Here is a 21,920-nt window from a genome sequence, read left to right as displayed (position 1 = left end):
GGATGGGTGGCTTCATAGACACCATTGTACTGGCTTACGACCAATTGCGAGTCAGAGCAGGCGTCAATTCTTGTTGCCCCTGCCACCTTGCACATCCGGATGCCGGCTAGCAGGGCACAATTCTTGTTTACTGATCTAGGCACTTGGCTTAAATTGAAGTGTTCAAGTGTCCCAGCTTTAGTCTTGACCGCCTGAAAATATTTGATCATAACCGGATGGGTGGCTTCATAGACACCATTATACTAGCTTACGACCAATTGCGAGTCAGAGCAGGCTTCAATTCTTGTTGCCCCTGCCGCCTTGCACATCCGGATGCTGGCTAGAAGGGCTTCATACTCGACCTCATTTTTTAGGCCTGGAACTTGAACTGTAGTGTGTATTCATATTTTTCCCCCTCAAGAGACTAACAAATTACACCTGCGCTACAGCCATTCATCGTGGAGCTCCCGTCCACATACACTTTCCAAACCTGATTGATATTGTCCGGCTCAGCCGACCTTGTCATTTCAACAATAAAGTCGGCGAATGCTTGCCCCTTTATTGCCTTCCTTGGTTTCAACTTCTTGACAGCCTTGTAAAGGGCGAGACCAAATTTTTCAACCATGGGGTACCGAAGCCCTGCGTTTCTAAGGATGTGGCTAAAAAAGTAGACTGGGAGCGAGATGTCGTCCCTTTCAGCTAAAAGGACAGCACTGAGGGCATGATCTGAAACGACTAGATACATATAGAGAGCCTCTTTGGGCAAGGGGCTGACCAACCTTGGTAAAGAGTGCAGATGCGTTTTGAGCTTTTGGAAGGCGGCCTCAGCATCATCCCCCGTTCAAATCTAGTCTTCTTCCTGATCGCCTGGAAGAGGTAGAGGCACTTGTCGCCTATCCGACTGAGAAATCTTCCTAGAGCTGGCAAACAACTGGTTAATTTTTGGACTTCCTTCACAGTACGGGGCAAATGCATGTTGATTACCGCCTGTATCTTTTCAGGGTTGGCCTCTATCCCCCTTTGATCGATCAAGAATCCGAGAAACTTCCCAGACTCAACACCAAAGACACACTTCTTAGGATTAAGCATGACCTTGTGCCGCTTGAGTGTGGCAAATGTTTCTCGAGGTACGGTTAGCAAGGTGATCTACATGTTGTTTGGATTTGACTATCATATCATCAATGTACGCCTCTACATTCCTCCCAATTTGATTAATGAAGACTTTATTAATCATGCGTTGGAAAGTAGCAGGCTGTAGACACCCAAACGTGTCTCCCCAAAACCAAACCCAGTGATGAATACCTTTCACGTTATTTGATTATTGAACAAAGCGAAAGTGTGAAAAGTCTAGTGATGAGGATGTTTTTATTAAAATATCTCTTCTTTCTGTTTTTGAAAATATTTCTTTTCTTACCCTATTTTGAAAAACGTGCATTCTAATTTAGTTTGGTCCATGATATGGGTCCAATAATGGTGTATTTGGATGGGGCTTGAAAAGACCTTTTTAACGATGTATTATAAGCCCAATTCCGATGAATAATGAGGAAGTTATGGCCAAAATACTAAACTAGGCCCAAACCGGATTTTACCTACGACCCAATGATCATGTGGAGGGTCCAAAGGTTTAATCCTATTCCTAAACTAATTAGGATTGATTAGAAGCTTATATAAGTTTCTATAAGATTTTAATTATCCTTTTTGAAAAGATAAGATTAAAGAATTTGAGTTAAATAAAAACTTTCCTTTTTCTTAAATCCTAATATATTCGAATTTAAAGATGTTCAAAGAAATTCAGATTTTATTTTCGTGCCTAAAAATATTTATACAAATTTTATATGGTTGGATAGATCTTGAAATTACATTTCCAATGATATATTATAATATTAAATCCGAGTTGTAACGAAAAAGATATGAATGAGATATGAAACTCTATCCAAAACTGACACCGTTCCACTATTTCGGCCATATATTTTTATCTACAAAAACTTTTAATCTGATTCTAATTGGGTTGGAAAAGTAGACTTCAAGAGCTTTCCAACGACATATTATATGTCATATTTGGACTTCTGGATCAAAATATATGATAAAAACAAAATTCGAAAAAACTGTTGTGCATCGAGTTTTGTTTCGATTCGAATTCGGATTCTTTTCTTTATTTTTCGACTCTCTTTTTTCCTATAAATAAAGGTCATATCTCCCCTTTTTCAATTACCGACTCTCAACAAGAAATTCTTGATCCTCTCTCTCTTTCTAAACCAACCCGTTTACAAACACAATTCCTCATACATTAGCACTAGACACACCTAGACGTGAAAGGTTTGATATTTCTGAGGGTTTGGTCCCAAATCTCTCTTTCAATTATTTAATTTAATTGTTTTGATTTTATATTTTTCTTGAATTTACTAACGTGTGTATTTTGTTATTAGAAAGAGATACGAGGCATCCAAGTAAGTGCTTTAATTGTTTACATTGTTATTATGATATAGAAATCATGTCTAGGTTGTTATTATAATTCCTAATGTCATGTTAGGGAGTTTTGATCTTCCTAGTATCATGTTTAGGGAAAAGGTTATAATATCAAATATGCTTATTATGATTCTTGCGATGCTTCCTTTTATTGTTTTTCTTAATATCATGTTAGTATCATGTTAGGGTTAAAGCTTTGATTTTTGATGATTAGTGACATGCTAGGGTTTGTTATTAATCTTGTTAGTATCATGGTTAGGATCTTGCTATTATTATGCTTTAACATGATTATTTTAATTATGATTATAATGATTGTTATTATAATTATGATTATTGTTTTGATTATTATTATGTTGCTTGATATTTATTTTTATTGCTTGATCACTCCTTTTATGCATGTTTAAAGGGAATTTGTACTTGAAATCACGCTTAATAAGATAATTAATAATCTTGTTTAGGGTTAATTTGATTATAATTCAAGTGATCGCCAATAATAGTTTTATTTGTGCATTAATATTCAACCAACATAGATGAAAAGGTTTAGGGTAATCTTATTGATTGCATGTTAGTCAGAAAGCGCACATGAATACGATCAGAATAAAGTAGAGGCCTATTATTAGGGCAGGTTCAATCTCTTTTAGGTTGGATTTGTACCTTCATCCCCGAACTACCAGTCATGGTTCTAGACCTATTGGAATTAACGATCTCTTGGATCGTTAAGGGGTGTAACCTTCACCTCGTGAACGGTTTACAAGTTCCCAAAACTTGTTGGCGACTCTTTTGCTCTATTTTATTTCCCTTTGAACGCCACCATACTTTAATGTATGATCACAGTGGGGTTCAAGATAGGGATAATGCTTGAAATATTCCCTACACAGGCACATTCTTCAAACCAAACGGCATCGCATAATAACAGAATAACCCCTGATCAGTGACGAATGTTGTCTTCTCTTGATCTTTTTTCCATAGAGGAATCTGATGAAAGCATGAATAGGCGTCCATAAAGCTCATCAGGGCATGTCTGGCTGTTGAGTCGACTAGGCTGTCGATCTTTAGAAGTGGATAACTATCCTTCGGACATGCTCTGTTTAAGTCAGTGTAATCTACGCACATGCGCCAGGTACCATTCGGCTTCTTTACAAGCACAACATTTGTAACCCATTCAGGGAAGTTACATAGCCGAATGAACCTAGCGTCTAACAAATTTTTAACTTTGGTGGATGTCGCCTGACTTCTTTCCTCACCATGGTTTCTTTTCTTTTGCCGAATGGGCTTCTTTTCAGGATCCACAGTGAGTTTTTGGACAGCAAGATCAAAGCTAATGCCTGGCATCTCTTCCACTTCAAAGGCAAAGATGTCTTTGAATTCTCTCAGCAGTTGGTGCAAGCTTGCGCCCAACTTAGCAAAAGTCGTCCCCACCTTAAAAGTTCGCTCTGACCGGCTATCGTCTAGAGGAATATCAATGTTTTCACCAGCCGGCTGGGGACGGAGGTCGTCTGACCGCTCCCTGGTCAGTGATTGCTATAGCTTTTCTTTTTTTACCACCACCAGCGGATTAGATTTTCTTTTCTTGGTGGCTGGTGAGGTCGGATGGTCATCCTTGATATCATCATCTATTGGCTCTTTGCCCTGACCAGCTACAGCAGCCTCAGGCTTGACGTCCGAGAGATAGCATTCTCAAGCCATCTTCTGGTCCCCGTTTAGGGAGCCAACACTCCCATCATCCTTCTCATACTTGACAAGCATGAGAGCAGGAATGATGACTGCCTTGCACTCGTTAAGAGTGGGTCGGCCAAGGATAAGATTGTAGGCGGTCAGCTCCTTGAACACAAGGAATCGGATGGTCATGTGCCGACTGCTACCTTTTTGCCCCAGTCGGATGGGCAAATCAATGCGTCCGAATGGATGCACAACTCCTCCCCCAAAGCCCAAAAGGGGATGGGAGACATCCATCATACTATCCGGCCTCACTACTAGAAAACAAGCAGTTTCCGACGGTACTTTTTCGTCGGAAACACCTTGAAATCCGTCGGAAATGGTTGTCGGAAACGGGGTTGTAGGAAAAACCACTATTTTTGTCGGAAATTCCGTCGGAAACACTTTTCCGAAGGATTTTTCCCTCGAAAAGAGGTTTTCAGGTGCCGGAAAAATCCATCGCAAATTCCGACGGATTCATTTTCGTTGGAAAGTTACGACGGATTTTCCGTCGGAAAATTATTTCACGAAACTAAAAAAAAAAACGCCGCGCCACCACCGGCACGGCGTATCCGCCTCTAACCACCACAACCCATTACCCTTACCACGACTTAACCCACCACCACCCACCACCCATAACCCAAACCCAGAAATAAAAAAAAATTTTGCCACGACTTAACCCACCACCACCCACCACCCGAACCCACCCCACTTAACCCTAACCAACCCAGATCTGCAACAACTACCCAAAAATTAACAAAAAAAAAAAACAAAAAAATACAACCACAACCACAACAGCCGAAAACCACCAATACAACCAAAAAAATTAAAAAAAAACAACCAAAAAAAAAAAACCAATACATACCTTAATACGGAGTAGGATGTTAATTTCTCCTCGAATTTGGTTTAATACGGCTAAATTCGGCCATGAAACCTCTAGATCTAGAGATTTCATGGTCGAATTTAACCATATAACCCATTAATATGAAAGAAATAGAGAAAATTAGAGAGGAGAGAGGAAATTCGTGAGGAAAGAAAAGAAACGATGTGAGGAAAGAAGAGGAGAAGAAAGAGAAGTGAGGAGAGAAAAGAAGTGAGGAAAGAAGAGGAAAAGAAAGAGACGCGAGGAAGAGAGGAGAGGAGAGAGAAGCAGAAAAGAGGAGAGGGAAGAAGAAGAGAGGCGGGGTGAGAGGAGAGAGAGAGAACTCAAAAATAAATGAGGGGGGGGGGGGCGCCGAAAATATTCAGGTTTGGGGGGATTTTGTTTTTTTTTTAAAACTTAAAATCCGTCGGAAAGGTATTAAATTCCGTCGGAAAATATAACACCTTCCGACAGATTTTCCGTCGGAATTAAAGAATTTTTCGACAGATTACAATTCCGTCGGAAATTTCCGACGAAAATAAAATCCATCAGAATTTTTGTACTTTCCGACGGATTTTAGTGTCCGTCGGAACCGTTCCGTCGGAAATGACCTGTTTTCTAGTAGTGCCTATATTTGAGGTTGGATAGACATTTGCGGCTAATGATGTCTGAGGAGCTTCCTGTGTCAATCAAGATGCAACCAACCAATTGATTGGCCACTTTACATTCTATGACTACAGGGTCATCATGCGGCCGACGGACTTTGCCTCTGTCCTTTTCGGTGATGATGATTTTAGGGAAGGCGGATGTGCTGGCCTCCTGTCCCTCTTCAACTGAATGGACCATCTTTCTTAGATGGTCCTTTTTGCCCCGGATGGTTGGACCACCACCGGCGAATCCGTCTGCTATCGTATAAACTGGTTCCTCATCCGTTTCAGAGTTGGTAGCAGGCTGGGGAGTCTTTTTGCTCGACTTCCCAAGATTCAATTTTGAAGCCACTTTGGGTATAACATAGGATTTCAGCGCTCCTTTGTCAACCAGACGGTCAAGCGTCCGCTTGAGGCTGAAGCAGTCGTTTGTGTCATGGCCGACATCCTCATGGTAGTGACAGTGCTTGTTCTTGTTCTGATTTTCAACGGAACCTTTCATAGGAGTCGGCTTCTCTAGAGTCAGCCGATCCTTAATCTCCATGAGGATGGAGTAGCTGTTCTTGTGGAACTCGTACCTTGGAAAATACGGCTTTCACTCTTTCTTTTTCTTCTGGGCCGGCTGATCGAAGTTATCAACCACCCAGATCTGTTTTTTCTTTTTGCTCTCTTCTTGTTTTAGAAACGGCTGAGCAACCCGACTCTTCTTCTGTCGGTCAGACTTCTTAGATTCCGATTGTTTATTAGAGGAGCAGAGCTCGGTCACCTGTATATAAGCATCCGCCTCCATTAGGGCTCCTTGGAGGGTGAAGATTTTCTTGCGGACGAGTTCGAACTTGAAAGTCGACCCCTCCTTCAGACCTTTAAAAAAGTCTGTAAAAGCTAATTCGTCAGACAGTCCTTGGATCTGGATTCTCACCAGATTGAACCGCCTAACGTATGATCGCAGCCCCTCTCTATCTCCCTGTTGTACATGGCCTAGATCAAGGCTCGTTTTCTTTGCAGGGATGGTCATAGAGAAGTTAGAAGCAAACAAGAACACAAGTCTCTTGAAGCTGTTTATGCAACCAGCCGGGAGATTACCGAACCACTGCTGGGCTATGCCCTTTAGTGTGGCTGGGAAGCATCGACACCAGGCAATATCATCCAATGTTAACCCTTGTAAGTACATGAGGTGGGTGTATGCCAAGAGGTGGTCTTCTGGGTTGGAGGTACCATCATAGGTTCCAACATGACATTTTTCACCTTGGCCCACTATTCGGCCTCGGCTATTTCCCTGGAGAATGTAGAGGGCTGCTCCCTAAGGTTTTGTAGCCGAAGCTTCACAAAGGCTGATAGTTATATGCCGCCTGTCCTCCGAAGAAGGCGTGCTAGATGTAGTGCAAAGCAGGCGGTCTATATAATGGCTGTGCCATGTACTACGCCGAATTGATCACATGAGGCCCCGACTATACGAGGGGGCCGCTTAAAGGAGTCCCCGGTACTGAAGAGGAGTTCCTCACCGAGGTATTCTGAAAGCTGTCGTAATAAGTCGACGTAGAAGACGACTCCGACAGCTGCTGATTCCTTAGCCGGTCAATGTACTGACGAGCATCTGGAAATGATTTTTTGCTACCATCCGGTAGTACATGCCTAATGGCCTTTCTTGTCACCATTTCAGGGACACGGAGTCTTGACAGATCAAACTGGGGCTGAGCCTTCTCCTTTGGAGTAGGGTGAGGAGTCGGCTGTCGGTCCCGAACTGACTTCTGTTGTCCAGATTTGGCAGGCTTGGTAGCCGACTGTTCCTTTCTAGGAGAAACCGTCTGCTTGTTGATTAGTCCCTTAATTTCACCCTTAAGACTACTCATAAACTTCATGAGCTCATCACGAGTGACTAGGGCTGATCTTGTTGCCTGGGAGGCATCAATCGGCTGCCCCGAGGGCTTACTTGAGGGTCTAGGGGGCCTGTTAGGACCCGTCTGGTTAGTATTGCGCTCCCGTCTGTCTTTGTGACGGAGGCGCTTAGAGACTAGTGACCTGTCTTGGGCCACGTAGGTTTCAACGTCTCCGTCGTCACCTGAGTCATGGTCCGTCTGGACCTCTATTTCTTCCAGAGGCCGAGTGGTCTCTGGAGGCGGCAGAGGTTGTTCTTGGGAAGCCATTATAGAGGTACTCTCCCCACAAAGAAAACGGAGCGCCAAATGGTCGGTGGTCCGCCTCCGAAGATTAAGTTAGTACGGTATTCGGAATAAAACGTGCGGAAATTATGTTATCTGCTCGGATTCCAAGCTCAGGTACTGTCTGTTTCTAGAGAACGACAGCTCTGTAATGATTGCAGTAATTAGTGAAACGTAACGTGTCCCCATAAATGAGGGGAATGTCCCTATTTATAGGGTCTTTGGGAAGTGTGCCCTCCCTAGGGTTTGATGACCTAGGGATTAGAGCACGTCGCTTTGCGGCGCCTCAAAGTTTGGGCCTTGAAGGCCGTCTTTTCAGAAGGAATATCTGAGTGACATGTGTCACACATTTGGAGAGGCCATTTGGGCGCCTCTAGGGCGACACGTGTCGCTCTCTCATTGGTCCACTTGGGGTTATTAAATCTCCCAAGTTAGGAGTATATCCGTTTGACACGTGTCACCATCTGAAGGGTCCAGGTTGGCGCCCCTTCCAGTGACACATGTCAAACTCTGATTGGGCCACTTGGCAGGGTATAAAATACCCAAAACAATATATATGTAGTAAATGAGTAAGAGATAATATTTATCTAGTTATGACAAGGTGTAGAGTATTCCAAAATCTAGAGTGAAATGAAATTTAATAAATTTTGTGAATCAATCTAAGAACATTCAAATTAAAGGTGATAGTCTTCTAGTTATTTATGCAATTAAAGGAATATGGGCAGTATTTTGATAGATTGTGTCCCTGTTCTTTTGAGCTTCTGGGTAGAGCACAACAAATTTCAGCAGAGCAAAGTAGAGCATAACATATTTCATTATTATTATTATTATTATTATTATTACATTATTATAAACATTAAATATTATTATTAAAAATTAATAATTATTACTCCGTATTATTTTTAAATATTAGTTATTATATTAAAATTTTAATTTTCATTATAAAAGATCAATTACTATTATTATTATTATTATTATTACTAATATTATTATTAATAATAATAATAATAATTAATATTATAATTCTTAATTATTTATTAATATTATTATTCAATATTAATTATTATTATAATTATTAAATAATATTTATTTATTATTATTAAATATTAACTATTTATTATAATTATTAAATATTAGTTATTTATTATTATTTTTATCATTAAATATTAATTATTTATTATTATCATTACGAAATATTTATTTGTGATATTATTATTATTATTAAATATTAATATTAATTATTATTATTTCTAAATATTAATTATTTATTATGATTATTATTAAATATTAATTTTTGATAATTTTATTATTATTAAATATTAATTATTTATTATTATTATTATAAAATATTAATTTTATTATTATTATTATATATTAATTAATTATTATTATTAAATATTAATTATTATTATTATAATAATTCAATATTAATTATTATTATTAAATATTAATAATTATTATAATAATTCAATATTAAGTATTATTTTTAAGTAGAGCAGGGCAGGGCAGAGCAGAGCAGAGCAGATTGAAGCAGAGCAGAGTAGATTGATGCATAGCAAAAAAAACTCTTAAAAACGGGGCCTGAGCATGTTATTAAAGATTCTCTCTCTCTCCTCACCTAACTTCATAATTTAAGTATCCAACACATCTATCGTCAGACAAATTGTGCAGCAAATTGGATCGCTAATGTTATGGAAAGTGCCTTTGTTGATGTTGAATCAAACCTTGTCCACTCGCCGCAAGAATCTAGCTTTTTCAAGGATGAGTTCCAAGTGCAGATTTCCAAAGAGAAGAATTTTAGTTTGTCAATTAGGAAAGACCCCGTTCAACCTCTACTAGAGTTCAAAAGTAAGTCGAGGAGGAAAGACTCTTTAGAAGCCAATGACCATTTTTTCAGTCTTCAAAAAAGGAGTACCAGAGAAAGGATTCGGAAGCAAAGAAAGAGTTTGCACACTAACCATGCCTATCCTATCATAAAGTCCAATTTTCATGCAGGTATGAAGAGGAAAGGTGGTACATCAATGAATCTCTCCTGCCATCCAAACAAGAAGCTTAATTTTATTTGCCGTGTTTGTACTTTTAATTTCAATTGTTGTAGTATGTGTATCTCATGTAAGGCTACTCAAAATCTAGCAAGTGCCACTAGAGATGAGTAGTAGTCTTATGTCTTAATTGTTTACTACATTGTCAAAAAAAAAAAAAACAAATCTAATTTGTTAGACAAATTGTGAACAATTCTAAAGATTCTCTCTCTCCTCACCTAGCTTCACAATTTAAGTATCCAACACATCTATCGTTAGACAAATTGTTTAGCAAATTGGATCGCTAATGTAGGACAGTAGTTCCGGATAATATGAATATTAATGTTTGTAACAATTCTAATTTATTTTCAATTCTTTGTTATAAGTATAAGTACCCTGTGCGACTCATGAGGAGGTCCTAATAACTTTCTCTTTCAAAAAAAAAAAAATTCTTAGAATTGTGCAATTTGTGCAAAAAGTGAATCACTACACTCTGGTAAACAAAGTAGCGAATGAACGTAGTGGTCACTGGTCAGTGCCTTAAAATTCACTCAAACCGCCACTCTCATTTGATTCATTTCTCAGTTGCAAATGCAGTATTTTCTCTGCTCATTCAATTTCTATAAAATATCCATTAATGGCGGATTCATCAACCAACTCCCGCAAAGATGGAACTCTAACCTACATCTATCTACTCATTTACATCGCGCTTTCTAGTGGTCAGATCTTCTTCAACAAGGTCTATTTTCTCTCTCCTCTTATCGTTCTTCTTCCTCTTTTAATTGGTAAATTAATTGTTAATGTTTCTTTCAATGTGTGGATCTGCGTATTTCTGTTATTCGATTTCGCTATTGAATTTATTGATGTTCTGAATTTTGATTTTTATTTTCTTTGTTAAACTTGATATGATTTCTGGTATTGCATTTTAGCTTGGAATTCATATGTTAATGTTGGGAAAAGTATTTTGTTGTTGTAGAATTTGAATTGAAAGTGAACGATCGGATTTTTGAGGGTTTTTAGTTTGATAGTAAGAGCCAATTATTAAGGTTTCAATTGGTTTACTTCACATTAGTGAGTTTGCAACATTTGGCTGTTCCGCCGTAATTTAGAAAGCAGCCATTGCCATTTGCAGGGTTTTGGGAGGTCTAGATCTTAACTGGTCCATGATTTTAATTGGTGGGCGGACGATTTGATTCTCTATCGAGATTTTCATTTTTTTATAAATGATTTCGGCAAGTTTGTGGATATTCTTTGGTGAGCTCTTAAGTAATTAGATAAGGAATTTTCCTCCTCTTTCTTTATGCGAATTAATGCTAGGATTTTAATTCACCATTTTAATGAAAGAATGGCAAGAGGAACTAAATAGGGCCATGACAAGAGCCAACCAAACTAACAAGTTAATGAACTTGGACAAAGAATTCAAGAAAATACAAATCATTTTTTTTTTTTGTTTTAAAGCTAATGATCTCAGGCAGCTATAAGGAACACCCCTTTTTTTTTGGGTATATTCCTAGGCATTTGGAACTTAGATTTTTGCAATATTATGATGCAGAACACTCCATTTGAAATACAAATTAACAATTCTGCTTCTACTCTTATAATCTAAATGATTTAATTGGTCAGAAAGATTGTATGGCTCTTCCCAGAAACATCCAATGATTTTCATTCCACCAAACCTGGTGCTTAAATGCTTATAGCATACTCATAGTGTCCCATGTGTTGATGTATGTGGTAATCAATGGGAGAAATAAGCTCCTCCCGTAGTTGCCACACCTGATACATATTATGTCTATGAAGATGATAACATAAGGTGCATATGCATTTTTTTTTGCAAGTGTCCTACTAGTCTCATAGTTTTGTCTTGAGCGAGTGCAACCCTATACTTACTCTCCAACCCGATGGTTATTGCTCTAAGGTTCGTTATTGCTCTGAGTGGCTAAAATTTGCTATGGTACTTCTGGACAAATAAACCCTTGTAAAAGCCATTGCAGTTTCACACATAAAAAGCCCTAGTTGAAGGATCATGAATAAGGCAAATATTGAACAACAGATAAACTAGCTACAAATGAGAGTTGTTTTCACCCTTAGTTTTAAAAAGTGTGCCTGCCTTGCTCCTGGGAGATTGGCTTTAGCTAGGCGAGGCTTAGTCACCTAGGGAAGGCGGGCGCCTCTAAGCGCTTTTGGTAAGGCACGGTTTTGCACCTCAAGGAAAATAACTAAGATTTAAGCTATAAATTGAAGAATGATGAACATTTTTTCAAATTCAGACTACCTTAGGTTTACATATACCATTATTAAATTTATGATGAATCTTTTAAATTAGTATTAAGTACAATCAAAGTAAAAAATAATTTGAAATAAATATATAAATACATGCGCCTTGCATACAAAAGGCGTGCACCTTTGCCTTGTGCGCGCGTGGCTGCATGGACCATTTGCGCCTTGATGCGCCTTGTGCCTTTTAAAACTAAGTTTTCACCTGTGTTGATTTATTTATGCTTTAAGTAGTAATGATTAGAATATGCAAGTGTGCTACACTTCTACATGAGGGAGAAGTAGAGAGATGCGCTATTCAATAATTTATAGCTAAATAGTGATATTTTGTCAACCTTGACAGACTATCGTTCAAACTGTAAGAAGAAAAACTCCGATATCAAGACATTGATTTAGATGGATTATCAACCAAAGCACCAATAGTAAAAGATTCTTTAGAAGTATACTTGTTGAACCAATCAAATATAGAGGAATGCTTGAAGGAATACAATGAGGAAAAAGCAGAGCTACTCTTAAGGGTTACTACCACTACAAATATACTACTAATAACTTCTCCAACAACATGAAGCTACTGTTGCATTACTAATCCTTTATTTATATCAAGCTTTCTCTCACAAAGTACTCTCACATTAATATTTTGTCATGTACCTGCGAGTGCAACCTTCACACAGAAATACTCCTTGCCACACTCTTCGGTGGATTATTAAAATTCTTCGTCTTTACACTTTACTGCTGCCGTTGGTCTTGTCCCTTGCTCTTTTGTTTGTGCCTCCTCTCTTATACCCGGATAGGTGGTTGTTGGTGTGCTTCGACTCGTTCCATAGCAGTAAGTTGGTGTAAAATACATATAAATCTCAGCGACCAAGGCTAAACATGTGAAAGCAACTTAATACACTTTAGATGGAAGTGGAAGCTTCGTTCTTGGCTTCTTCCTTAGTTCTCTTCTGCTAATTTACATTCAATCGTTTTACGACTTACTCTTAAAGAAATCACCACCCTGTTAATGTGAATTAAAAATGAGTGGAAGACATTGCATAAGTCAATATAACATGGTAAATTTGTTGAAGGAAAATTCAAGTACTATATCTTTTCTTAAGATAGGTGAATAAGCCTTAGGTTTTTCTTCACATGCTCTAAAGACCCAATGCCATAATCTTGACCTCTAAGAATTTTGGATATGATATTTCCATATGATATTATGATATTACTTTCTATAGTGGTCAAGGGAAAGTTGGGCTTTCTTTTGTGTTAAAGAAAAAAGAAATCCCTTGACACTAACCTAACTTGTGTGATTTAATAGATCAAACCCTTGAAAGTCCAATCCTTTGACATATCATGTGATGTTGTGTCACGATGTTAGTTAAGGTTTTTGCTAATTATTGGTAGTCATTGTGAAATCATTAAGTTATTGTTCCTTTGATGTAAAAAGAAAAAGGAACTTTATATTCTTGTTGTAATACCCCCTCCCCATATAGACTAACACATTAGCACCTTTGTTTTTACCTATGTGCACCTTTGGGCAATTCCATTTTGAATTTTCTCACACCAAATAGGGCATTGATGAGCTCAAAGGGCTCACCTTAATGGTATAGTTAGTATCTTTTTTGTACACTAAGCGATGAATTTTGGGAGATCTCTCTTTTCTATAATTATTGCTCATTCAAAAATCAGTACACAAATAATGACTAAGGGTCTTACTTCAAAGCATATTTTATCACACGTGGGTAAGAGATTAGAGAGACCTTTTAAAGAAGGGGAATTTTAAAAAGCAGTGTTAGCATGGGACAACGACAAGTCACCGAGTCTTGTTGGTTTTACTTTGACTTTTATGTCAATGGTTGTTGGGTTGTGATTAATTGCTGGCTGTTTGGGCATAATTTAATTTCATTGTTTTTGGTACCTAAAAAGGATTGTTCATTAAGGTTAAAGATTATAGGCCATTTAGTTTGCTGTCTATAGTGCATTCAATATAGCCACCAAAGTGTTGGAAACCTGGTTAGAACAAGTTCTTTCTTATATATCAGCAGTTCCAATGAGCTTTGTAGTGGATAAACAAATTCTTTATGCAGTTGTCATGGATAATAAAGCTATGGATAAGGCTTATTGGCACCGCAACTTCGCAAGTGTTTTGAAGGGCTGGTTTTTCGCGTTATTAAGACCTATGATAGTGTGAATTGGGTCTTTCGTGATAGCGTCTATGAGAACAATGGTTTTGACGTCCGATTTAGCATTTGATGGAGGCATTGCATAAATGTATGTTAATCTAATCCGTTCTTTTTTTGTTATGGTAAATGGTGCTCCTATGGAATGTTTCCTTCATGTAGAGGGTCAATACAGGGAGATCTTTAGACACTTCTCTTTACTTTTGTGGTTGATGTCTTGGGAGATCATTGGGACTATTGGAGAATGGGGTTTTAAGGGGCTTGATCAGAGATTTTAAAGTTAGGAGAGAGGATGTTCAAGTGTCTTACTTGCAATACGTTGATAAAAATATTCCCTTCCTTGAATCTGGTTTTAAGAATTTTAAGATGATGCTTTATCTCCTCAGATTTTTGAGGTGTTATTTGGTTTAAGAATTAAATAATCTAAATGTAGTGTAATAAGAAATTGTGTTGCGAGCTATGCTACTTTAGTGGTGTGTCAATTAAAAAGTTGGTTTATTAGTTATCTTGGGTTGCCCTACTTTATTAGTTGCCAATGATACCCATCTTCCGTTGAGTTAATTCAATATCTTTTCAGCTTATTAAACTTGAATAGCGGAGTCTGAGGTTTTGTCATTTATTAAATGCAGTGGGTTTTGTCGTCAAAGGAAATAAACTTTCCTTACCCTCTTGGATTGACTCTTCTTCACATGGTCTTTTCCTCTGTTTTATGCTTTGTGCTGACAAAGGTTCTAAAGGTACTTTTTGTTCAATTTCTCAGTTTATATTATTGTGATCAATTTTTATTTTTTTTTACCTTTTCAATTCTTATTTTAAAATATCTCTCTCTTTCAGATTTTAAAAGTTGAAGAAGGGATGACCATGGAAGTGTAAGAATAAATTGTACACATTACTGTTTCATTCTTATGTGTCTGCACTTCAGTTTGATTCTTTGATTATACTAACAAAATAATGTTTTTTTTGGTTAAATTAAAAAATCAAAATTTGGCATTGTTAATTCATTTCAAAGTTGAGGTATCTTCTCAAATTAATCTCAAGTTTGAGGTATCTTCTCCAATTTTTTTATTTTTATTTTTTATATCTGTTCTCTTTCTACCCCCCTAACCTTGCCAGTTGTCATGTTGGACATGGGTACTCGAGTATGAGTATACACATGTGTACTCGTGAGAAGAAAGAGTGTACACAGAGGAAGCCAAGCTATCATCAGCTGCAAACTCTATTATTATTAGAAAACGCAAATCCTTTAAATTACAGAAATATAACAAACCTTAAAATCCCCAATTGTCATCACCCATCCTGAAGTTAAATATAGCTCAAAGAAAACCATTTGATGCACGGTATCTGGACTACAGGAAGATTTCATCTCAACCAGATTCACCCTATAAAGTTGTAATTGCCATCAAAGCATTCCGTCCCTGCAACTTCTCAATGACCCCTTAACTCCACAATGTTTGAAGCTATAATCTGTACTGTGTTTGCAGTTCTCGTTCTAAAAAGTGAGGAAGATTTATTATGATTCCTTCCTATTATCTCTATGTTATTTGTTCAAGATGTTTTTCTGAGATCCTTAGCAGGCAAAATTAGCAGAACTTTAAAACATTTATGGTACAGTTGTCAGTGTAAATTTGAATTGTTGCCTAAGTTTGTTTTGAAACAACAAGCCTACATTAATATTATATGGATTTTAGCTACATAACTGATGCAGTAGAAATTATATTGTGAACAGATGTCTTCCCTCATCAATCCTTGATTAGAGTAGGAGTTAAAATTTGTTTGAGTTGGGAGCTAACTTGGTAAATCATGTCAATTATGAATAGATGCTATTTTTATGCTTCAGTTATCATGGAGTGGAAATGCAAGCTCTGTGATAACTGAATGATTACATCATTGCTTATGGCATTCCATCACCTTGATTACTTGAGAAAATAATTCTGTGATTCACATTGAAAAATTACGGTCAAGTTTAATTACTACTTTTTAGTATCTCTCTTAATTTGCTTATTGAAGCTGAAACAAAAGTCGCATTAAATTTATATTGAACTTACTATTTTTTCCCTTCTAAATGAATACACTGTGATCGTTCTTTTTTCCTTATTATACTGTTTTTTAGGTGGCTTTTATGAACAGGATTTGTCAAAATTATAAGTATGCTTTTGTAAGAAACTTCTGTTTGTTGATATCAGTTTATTTTAAAAAAAAAATATATATTGCAACTTTTCATGAACCTACTAGGTTAGACATAGATAACAATTACCCACATTATTTGTTTAGGATTTTAAGAATGTTAGGCTTGTAGATCAGAAAACTTGAGATGATTGTGCTTGACTTCTAATTTATTTCAACATCAGGGTGATGGCCTTCAAATTGTTGTGATAACTTAAGATCAGTATTTAAATTATTATATATATTTAACATGTGGGTTTAGTGACTAGCATCTTGTGTCACGCCTTTGCCATATCTACATAGACTACATTAATCTTGTGTCTCCTTTGATAGGATCCATGTTTCGTTTGAAATATGGTCAGGTTATGCAATATTAATTATCTGAAGATGCCTTGTTACAGATATATCACGTCAGTCATTCCTATTGGTGCAATGTTTGCAATGACCCTTTGGTTGGGGAATACAGCATACCTGTACATATCAGTTGCTTTTGCGCAAATGTTGAAGGCCATTAGTAAGTCTGACATCTTTTAATTGTGAACCCTATTAGCTTGCTTTTATCACTGTTATATGTATCAGTACCATCTTGCACATAATGACTAGTATATTGTCTTAAAGCCATGGCCTGTAAAATTTGTTATCTGTTTGGATTGCTTTCACTAGTCAATAGATTCAGTGCTTGCTCATGAACACATCTTTGTATTCACATGCATATGTGCACATGTGCTATTGCATACACTTCGTACTAAATATGTTTAGGGTAAGTAACAATCGTGGATATTTGATTCAAATTATACGAAAGTACTTCTGTACGTCGCAGAGCTTGGAATGGGAGAAGGGGTGGGTGGGGTAGGGAGGAGGGTATAAATGTTACGAAGTAAGAAGGCTTAAGCATGCTTTGGTCTTGGCGGCAGTTTGATTGTGATCTTTTTTAACTTATTACAAGTCTTATGAGTGGAAATATGATGCAGAATTTAATCATCCTCTGTAACCATTCACCCCCCCTCCTTCCCCCAACTGTCCAACCCAAGGGGAAAAGGGAATTTTGTTGGGGAAATTGATTTACCGGGTCACAAAAATGACATGAAATTGAACAAATCAACACTTCGAGGCCTGAACGAAATCAGTTTCCCAAAGTAATATTTCGACCCTGAATTTACACACCGGGTATCACGAAATTACTAGGAGATACAACGAAGACAATCACAACAGTGTGTAGTATGCTTGTGATTTAATGTAACCAAACTTATGAAAATTATGATGATGATAATTAACATAAACAAGCAAAATTAGGAAAAAGAGAAATGAATCTCACGAAAAGGAACTCACCCCATTTTCCTTTTACATCATCATATGATTTAATTACATATTTATAGAAGCAATATTACTCAGCCAAAAGTCACGATGTGACTGACAAATAACCAACCAAAATTCAAGAAGTAACCGTTAAACTCAACCAAGTCTGACTCGAACCCTGCCGGGCCGTCGACCGCCCAACCGGGCCATTCTTGTTGACGCAAAACAGAACCTCTCGCGCCCTGCCGGGCGGTGGACCCAATTTCCAGAAAGTGGTATCGCGCCCTGTAGGGCTGTGAAACCCAGATCCGGGCAGCTCAAGAGCAGCCTTCTTTGCCTTTTCTCAATTGATTTTCCCTTTAAACCAAGGTTATTAGCTTCTAATTATTTTTCTTTACTTAATCAAAATACCTCACCTATATTAGCACCTTCACCTATATTAACATTGATTAAGCAAAGCAAACATGAATATTGTCTCATACACTAAATTATTCAACAAATTTTCCTATATGGTTTGTGATATTGATAGTGATTCATACGTGACTAATGCAGTGCCAGTAGCTGTTTTCATCCTTGGAGTGGCTGCTGGGCTTGAGGTCATGAGCTGTAGAATGCTTTTGATTATGTCAGTCATAAGCCTTGGTGTTATAGTTGCTTCTTATGGTGAAATAAGTATCAGCTGGGTTGGTGTTGTTTACCAAATGGGAGGTGTAGTTGGAGAGGCCCTCAGGCTCATCTTTATGGAGATATTTGTTAAAAGGAAGGGTTTGAAGCTGAATCCTATATCCATCATGTACTACGTCAGTCCCTGCAGGTAATTTTCTTATCTATCCATTGTCCTATGTTTGTTACATTTTTAAATTTATTATTACCTTTTTATTTTATTTTATTTTTATTTCCTGGCAGTGCTCTCTGCCTTTTCATTCCATGGCTATTTTTGGAGAAGCCAATAATGGATGCAAATGGATTATGGAATTTTCCACCTCTTGTTCTCATACTCAACTGCCTTTGTACTTTTGCCCTCAATCTCTCAGTTTTCCTTGTCATCTCGCATACTAGTGCGCTCACGATTCGTGTTGCTGGGGTGGTGAAGGATTGGGTTGTTGTGCTAATGTCTGCCCTGATTTTTGCTGATACAAAATTGACACTAATCAATTTGTTTGGCTATGGAATAGGTAGAGTCTTAATTCCTCAGTCTTATTACTCTAGTTTTAAGTAGCATACATGAGAGGTGGTTCAATCTGTTAAGTTTTTTGAAGCCTTTCCCAAAATGAGCATATAACAATGCTAAGAGTTTTTTGTGCAGCCATTGCTGGTGTTGTAGGATATAACAATCATAAATTGAAAAAAGAAGCTTCACAAGGAACTTTGAAAGAGGCACAACCTGAGGAATTAATACCTATGGTTTCTTCATCCTCTAACAAATAGCTATGAGTTGCTTGGTAAGTGATTTATGCTTATGTTATTACTAGACTTGCCGAACAAAGAAAAGGCCAAAATTGTCAAAGTTGGGTCTTACTTTGAGAAGCATTATTCAGTTCCATGTAATTGGTCCTGTTTTTATTTTGAAATTCCTCGACTTTACTATCTAATTCCTAAACAATGAGTAACTTACAATTGCAACTTTGCTTACAAATGTCTGTCATACATATTCAACTTAGTATTATAATCCAAATGATCAATATATTTTAAATATGTATAAAGTTTTATTTTATTTCTGGGTGTATTATGTGGTGATTTTCTGTATATAAATTTACATGCGGACATGCCTTGTATTATTTCATGGTTTATTTAATGTTTGGAGCATGATACATGCACTGATACAACTTTTGGCAATGAAAACATTAGGATATGCAGAGACAGTATACAAATCTGTAGAAAACTACTAACAACAAAAGGAAAAATAATAATTATACAAGTATATAGACAATTGAATTCCAATATTGAACCTGCTACTACTGATGTTACAGGTTAATACAACAGATATTGTATTCAAATGATAAATTTGTCACACTTCCCACAAACTTTCATTATTCTTGTGTTAATGTGGATTAAGGAATGATCTATATGCATTAGGTCAATTATGTTTTGTTCTCCTGCTAGCCTCTGGTACAGAGTATAATCAAATTCTCTGTTGGGTGAAAAAAATTATAGGAGCCAGATCTATGGCTTGCTTTTCTGTTTCCTGCTAGTGTCTAAGATTTTTTTTCCTTGTTCCATTGGAGCGCACATCTTATTTTGTACAACATAAATCTAACATTTTAATCAGTTGCTGCCATTAATTAGCCTCTTAAAACTGCAGGTACCACTCTTCAGAAATACTAAGATTGTCGCAATGAAACTTACTCTTGATGCATTAACTGCATATAGCTTATCGTTTCTGGTAATACCCACACAAAAACTATCAACTGTGGTATGAGCTGTGGAACACATGCGATGTTCAGATCTATTTCTATCACACGAAGACCGCAGCATGATCCCTTGTTTTAGAATGATACATTTGCCTTGGGTTTCGAAGGGCATGATTCTACTGTGGAATCGTGATCATCTTATTTGATTTTTCCTTACCAGTGACTAATAATTATTGAAGTCATCAATGAATACATTGCTGTATAGAGTCTTGGAATTCAAGCTTTGTAATAGAAGACTAGTCAGGCAGTGGAGCAGTGGCATACACCATGATAGAGCGACTCTTATATTATAAGTTATATATACAAAATGATGCCTAAAAAAATGTCACATTCCTAAATATTATTACTCTCCGTCCCACGAAGTCGAGGCTGTTTTTATTTATTTATTTATTTTTTTCCCGGAATTAAGGAATTGGAAATTCCAATGACCAGAGTACATTTTGTGGTATTTTTGTAGCATGTATAAGTTTGTACTTTATCACTTCCTCGGTTTTTTTAAAGTGTTACATATAGCAAGTACATTATATCTCTTCTATTTTTAAGAGGTTTTCATGGTCTCTACTCAAATCAATTTTTTAAATATATTCTTTTCTCCCACATCATTTACATTTTACTAAATTGAAAATCTGTCAAAACAGACCTTTTTAAGGTGACCTCTTGTAAAAAAGTCCTTAATAATTTTTAAAAGTTGCAAATTAGAACCTTAAATAAAAAAATTGCATAAATTTTTGTATGTGGTTGGCCACAGCATGTAGCCAGCCACAATTTTTATTATATTTTTTTTTAAAAAATACAACTCTTCTCTATCCTCTTTTCTTAGCTTCTTCTCCAAGCCAAATCATATATCACCAACAACTATATCTCTAGTTCACCCATTTTCCTCTTTTTTTTTTCCTCCTTTTTTTTTCCTCCTCTTTTCTTACCTTCTTCTTCAAGCCAAACCACACATCACCAACAACCACATCTCTACTCCACCCATATTCTCTCTCCTCTTTGCCAAATTACTGCAATTAAAGCTCGAAATTGTAGAAATTGGGCATCAAATTGCTATGAAAAATTGTGATTAATTATCCTTAAGATCATCAACAACATTTGAAGTAGTGAAATCGATGAGAACCAAAGAAATGTGAGCTCGTTTTCTTCGTGAAATCTTAGATCGAACATTTTTCGTAAAAAACTGTAGGGTGTTACTAGTTTGGTCAGGGGTTACATGTAGGGTGTTACTTGTTTGGTGGAGGTGTTACTGGTTTGGTCAGGGGTTATTTGTAGGATGTTACTGGTTTGGTCAGGGGTTATTTGTAGGATGTTGCTGGTTTTGGTCAAGGTTACTTGTAGGGTGTTACTTGTTTGTTAGGGGTTAGTTGTAGGGTGTTATTGGTTTGGTATGGGGCCTACAAGCAACCCTTGAATAAGTAACAAGTAACCCTTGAATAAGTAATTCATACGAGTAACCTTTGAAGTAACTCATATAAGTAACCCCTGAATAAGTAATTCATATAAGTAACCCTTGAATAAAGAACTCATACAAGTAACCCTTGGTTTTAATTAACCCATACAAGTAACCCCTGAAAAAAATTAAAAACACAAGTAACTTCTGAAAATACAAGTAACTCCTGTATAAGTAATCCATACAAGTAACCCTTGAAAAAAAAATACAAGTAACCCATAAACAATACGAGTAACCCTAATAAAACCAGTAACTCCTGAAAAATACTAGTAACCCTGACAAAACCAGTAACCCCTGAAAAAATACAAGTAACCCTGACAAAACCAGTAATCCCGTTA

General features: G+C 36.9%; 1 protein-coding gene across 1 annotated transcript; it reads left to right on the top strand.

The window, feature by feature from the left end:
* The first annotated feature begins 10,249 nt into the window (after positions 1-10,249).
* Positions 10,250-20,573, top strand: LOC110729220 (probable sugar phosphate/phosphate translocator At3g14410). The gene is made up of 8 exons (XM_021908930.1): positions 10,250-10,568; positions 14,895-15,002; positions 15,100-15,134; positions 16,830-16,942; positions 18,277-18,538; positions 18,631-18,899; positions 19,031-19,166; positions 20,027-20,573. The coding sequence occupies exons 1-7, from the start codon at positions 10,467-10,469 to the stop codon at positions 19,150-19,152; spliced, it is 1,011 nt and encodes a 336-aa protein (XP_021764622.1). The 5' UTR covers positions 10,250-10,466; the 3' UTR covers positions 19,153-19,166; positions 20,027-20,573.
* The last annotated feature ends 1,347 nt before the right edge of the window (positions 20,574-21,920 follow it).

The sequence above is a fragment of the Chenopodium quinoa genome, unplaced genomic scaffold (assembly GCF_001683475.1).
Source record: "Chenopodium quinoa cultivar QQ74 unplaced genomic scaffold, ASM168347v1, whole genome shotgun sequence".
In the NCBI taxonomy this organism is placed as follows: domain Eukaryota; kingdom Viridiplantae; phylum Streptophyta; class Magnoliopsida; order Caryophyllales; family Amaranthaceae; genus Chenopodium; species Chenopodium quinoa.
Note: the sequence above shows the minus strand (reverse complement) of the source record. Positions and strands in the feature narration are given on the sequence as shown.

Coding starts and splice junctions, on each gene's coding strand:
- LOC110729220 (XM_021908930.1), top strand. CDS start 10,467: ATGGCGGATTCATCAACCAACTCCCGCAAAGATGGAACTCTAACCTAC. Junction 15,135..16,829: donor GAAGGGATGACCATGGAAGT/GTAAGAATAAAT, acceptor GCCTTGTTACAG/ATATATCACGTCAGTCATTC. Junction 18,900..19,030: donor TTTGTTTGGCTATGGAATAG/GTAGAGTCTTAA, acceptor TTTTTTGTGCAG/CCATTGCTGGTGTTGTAGGA.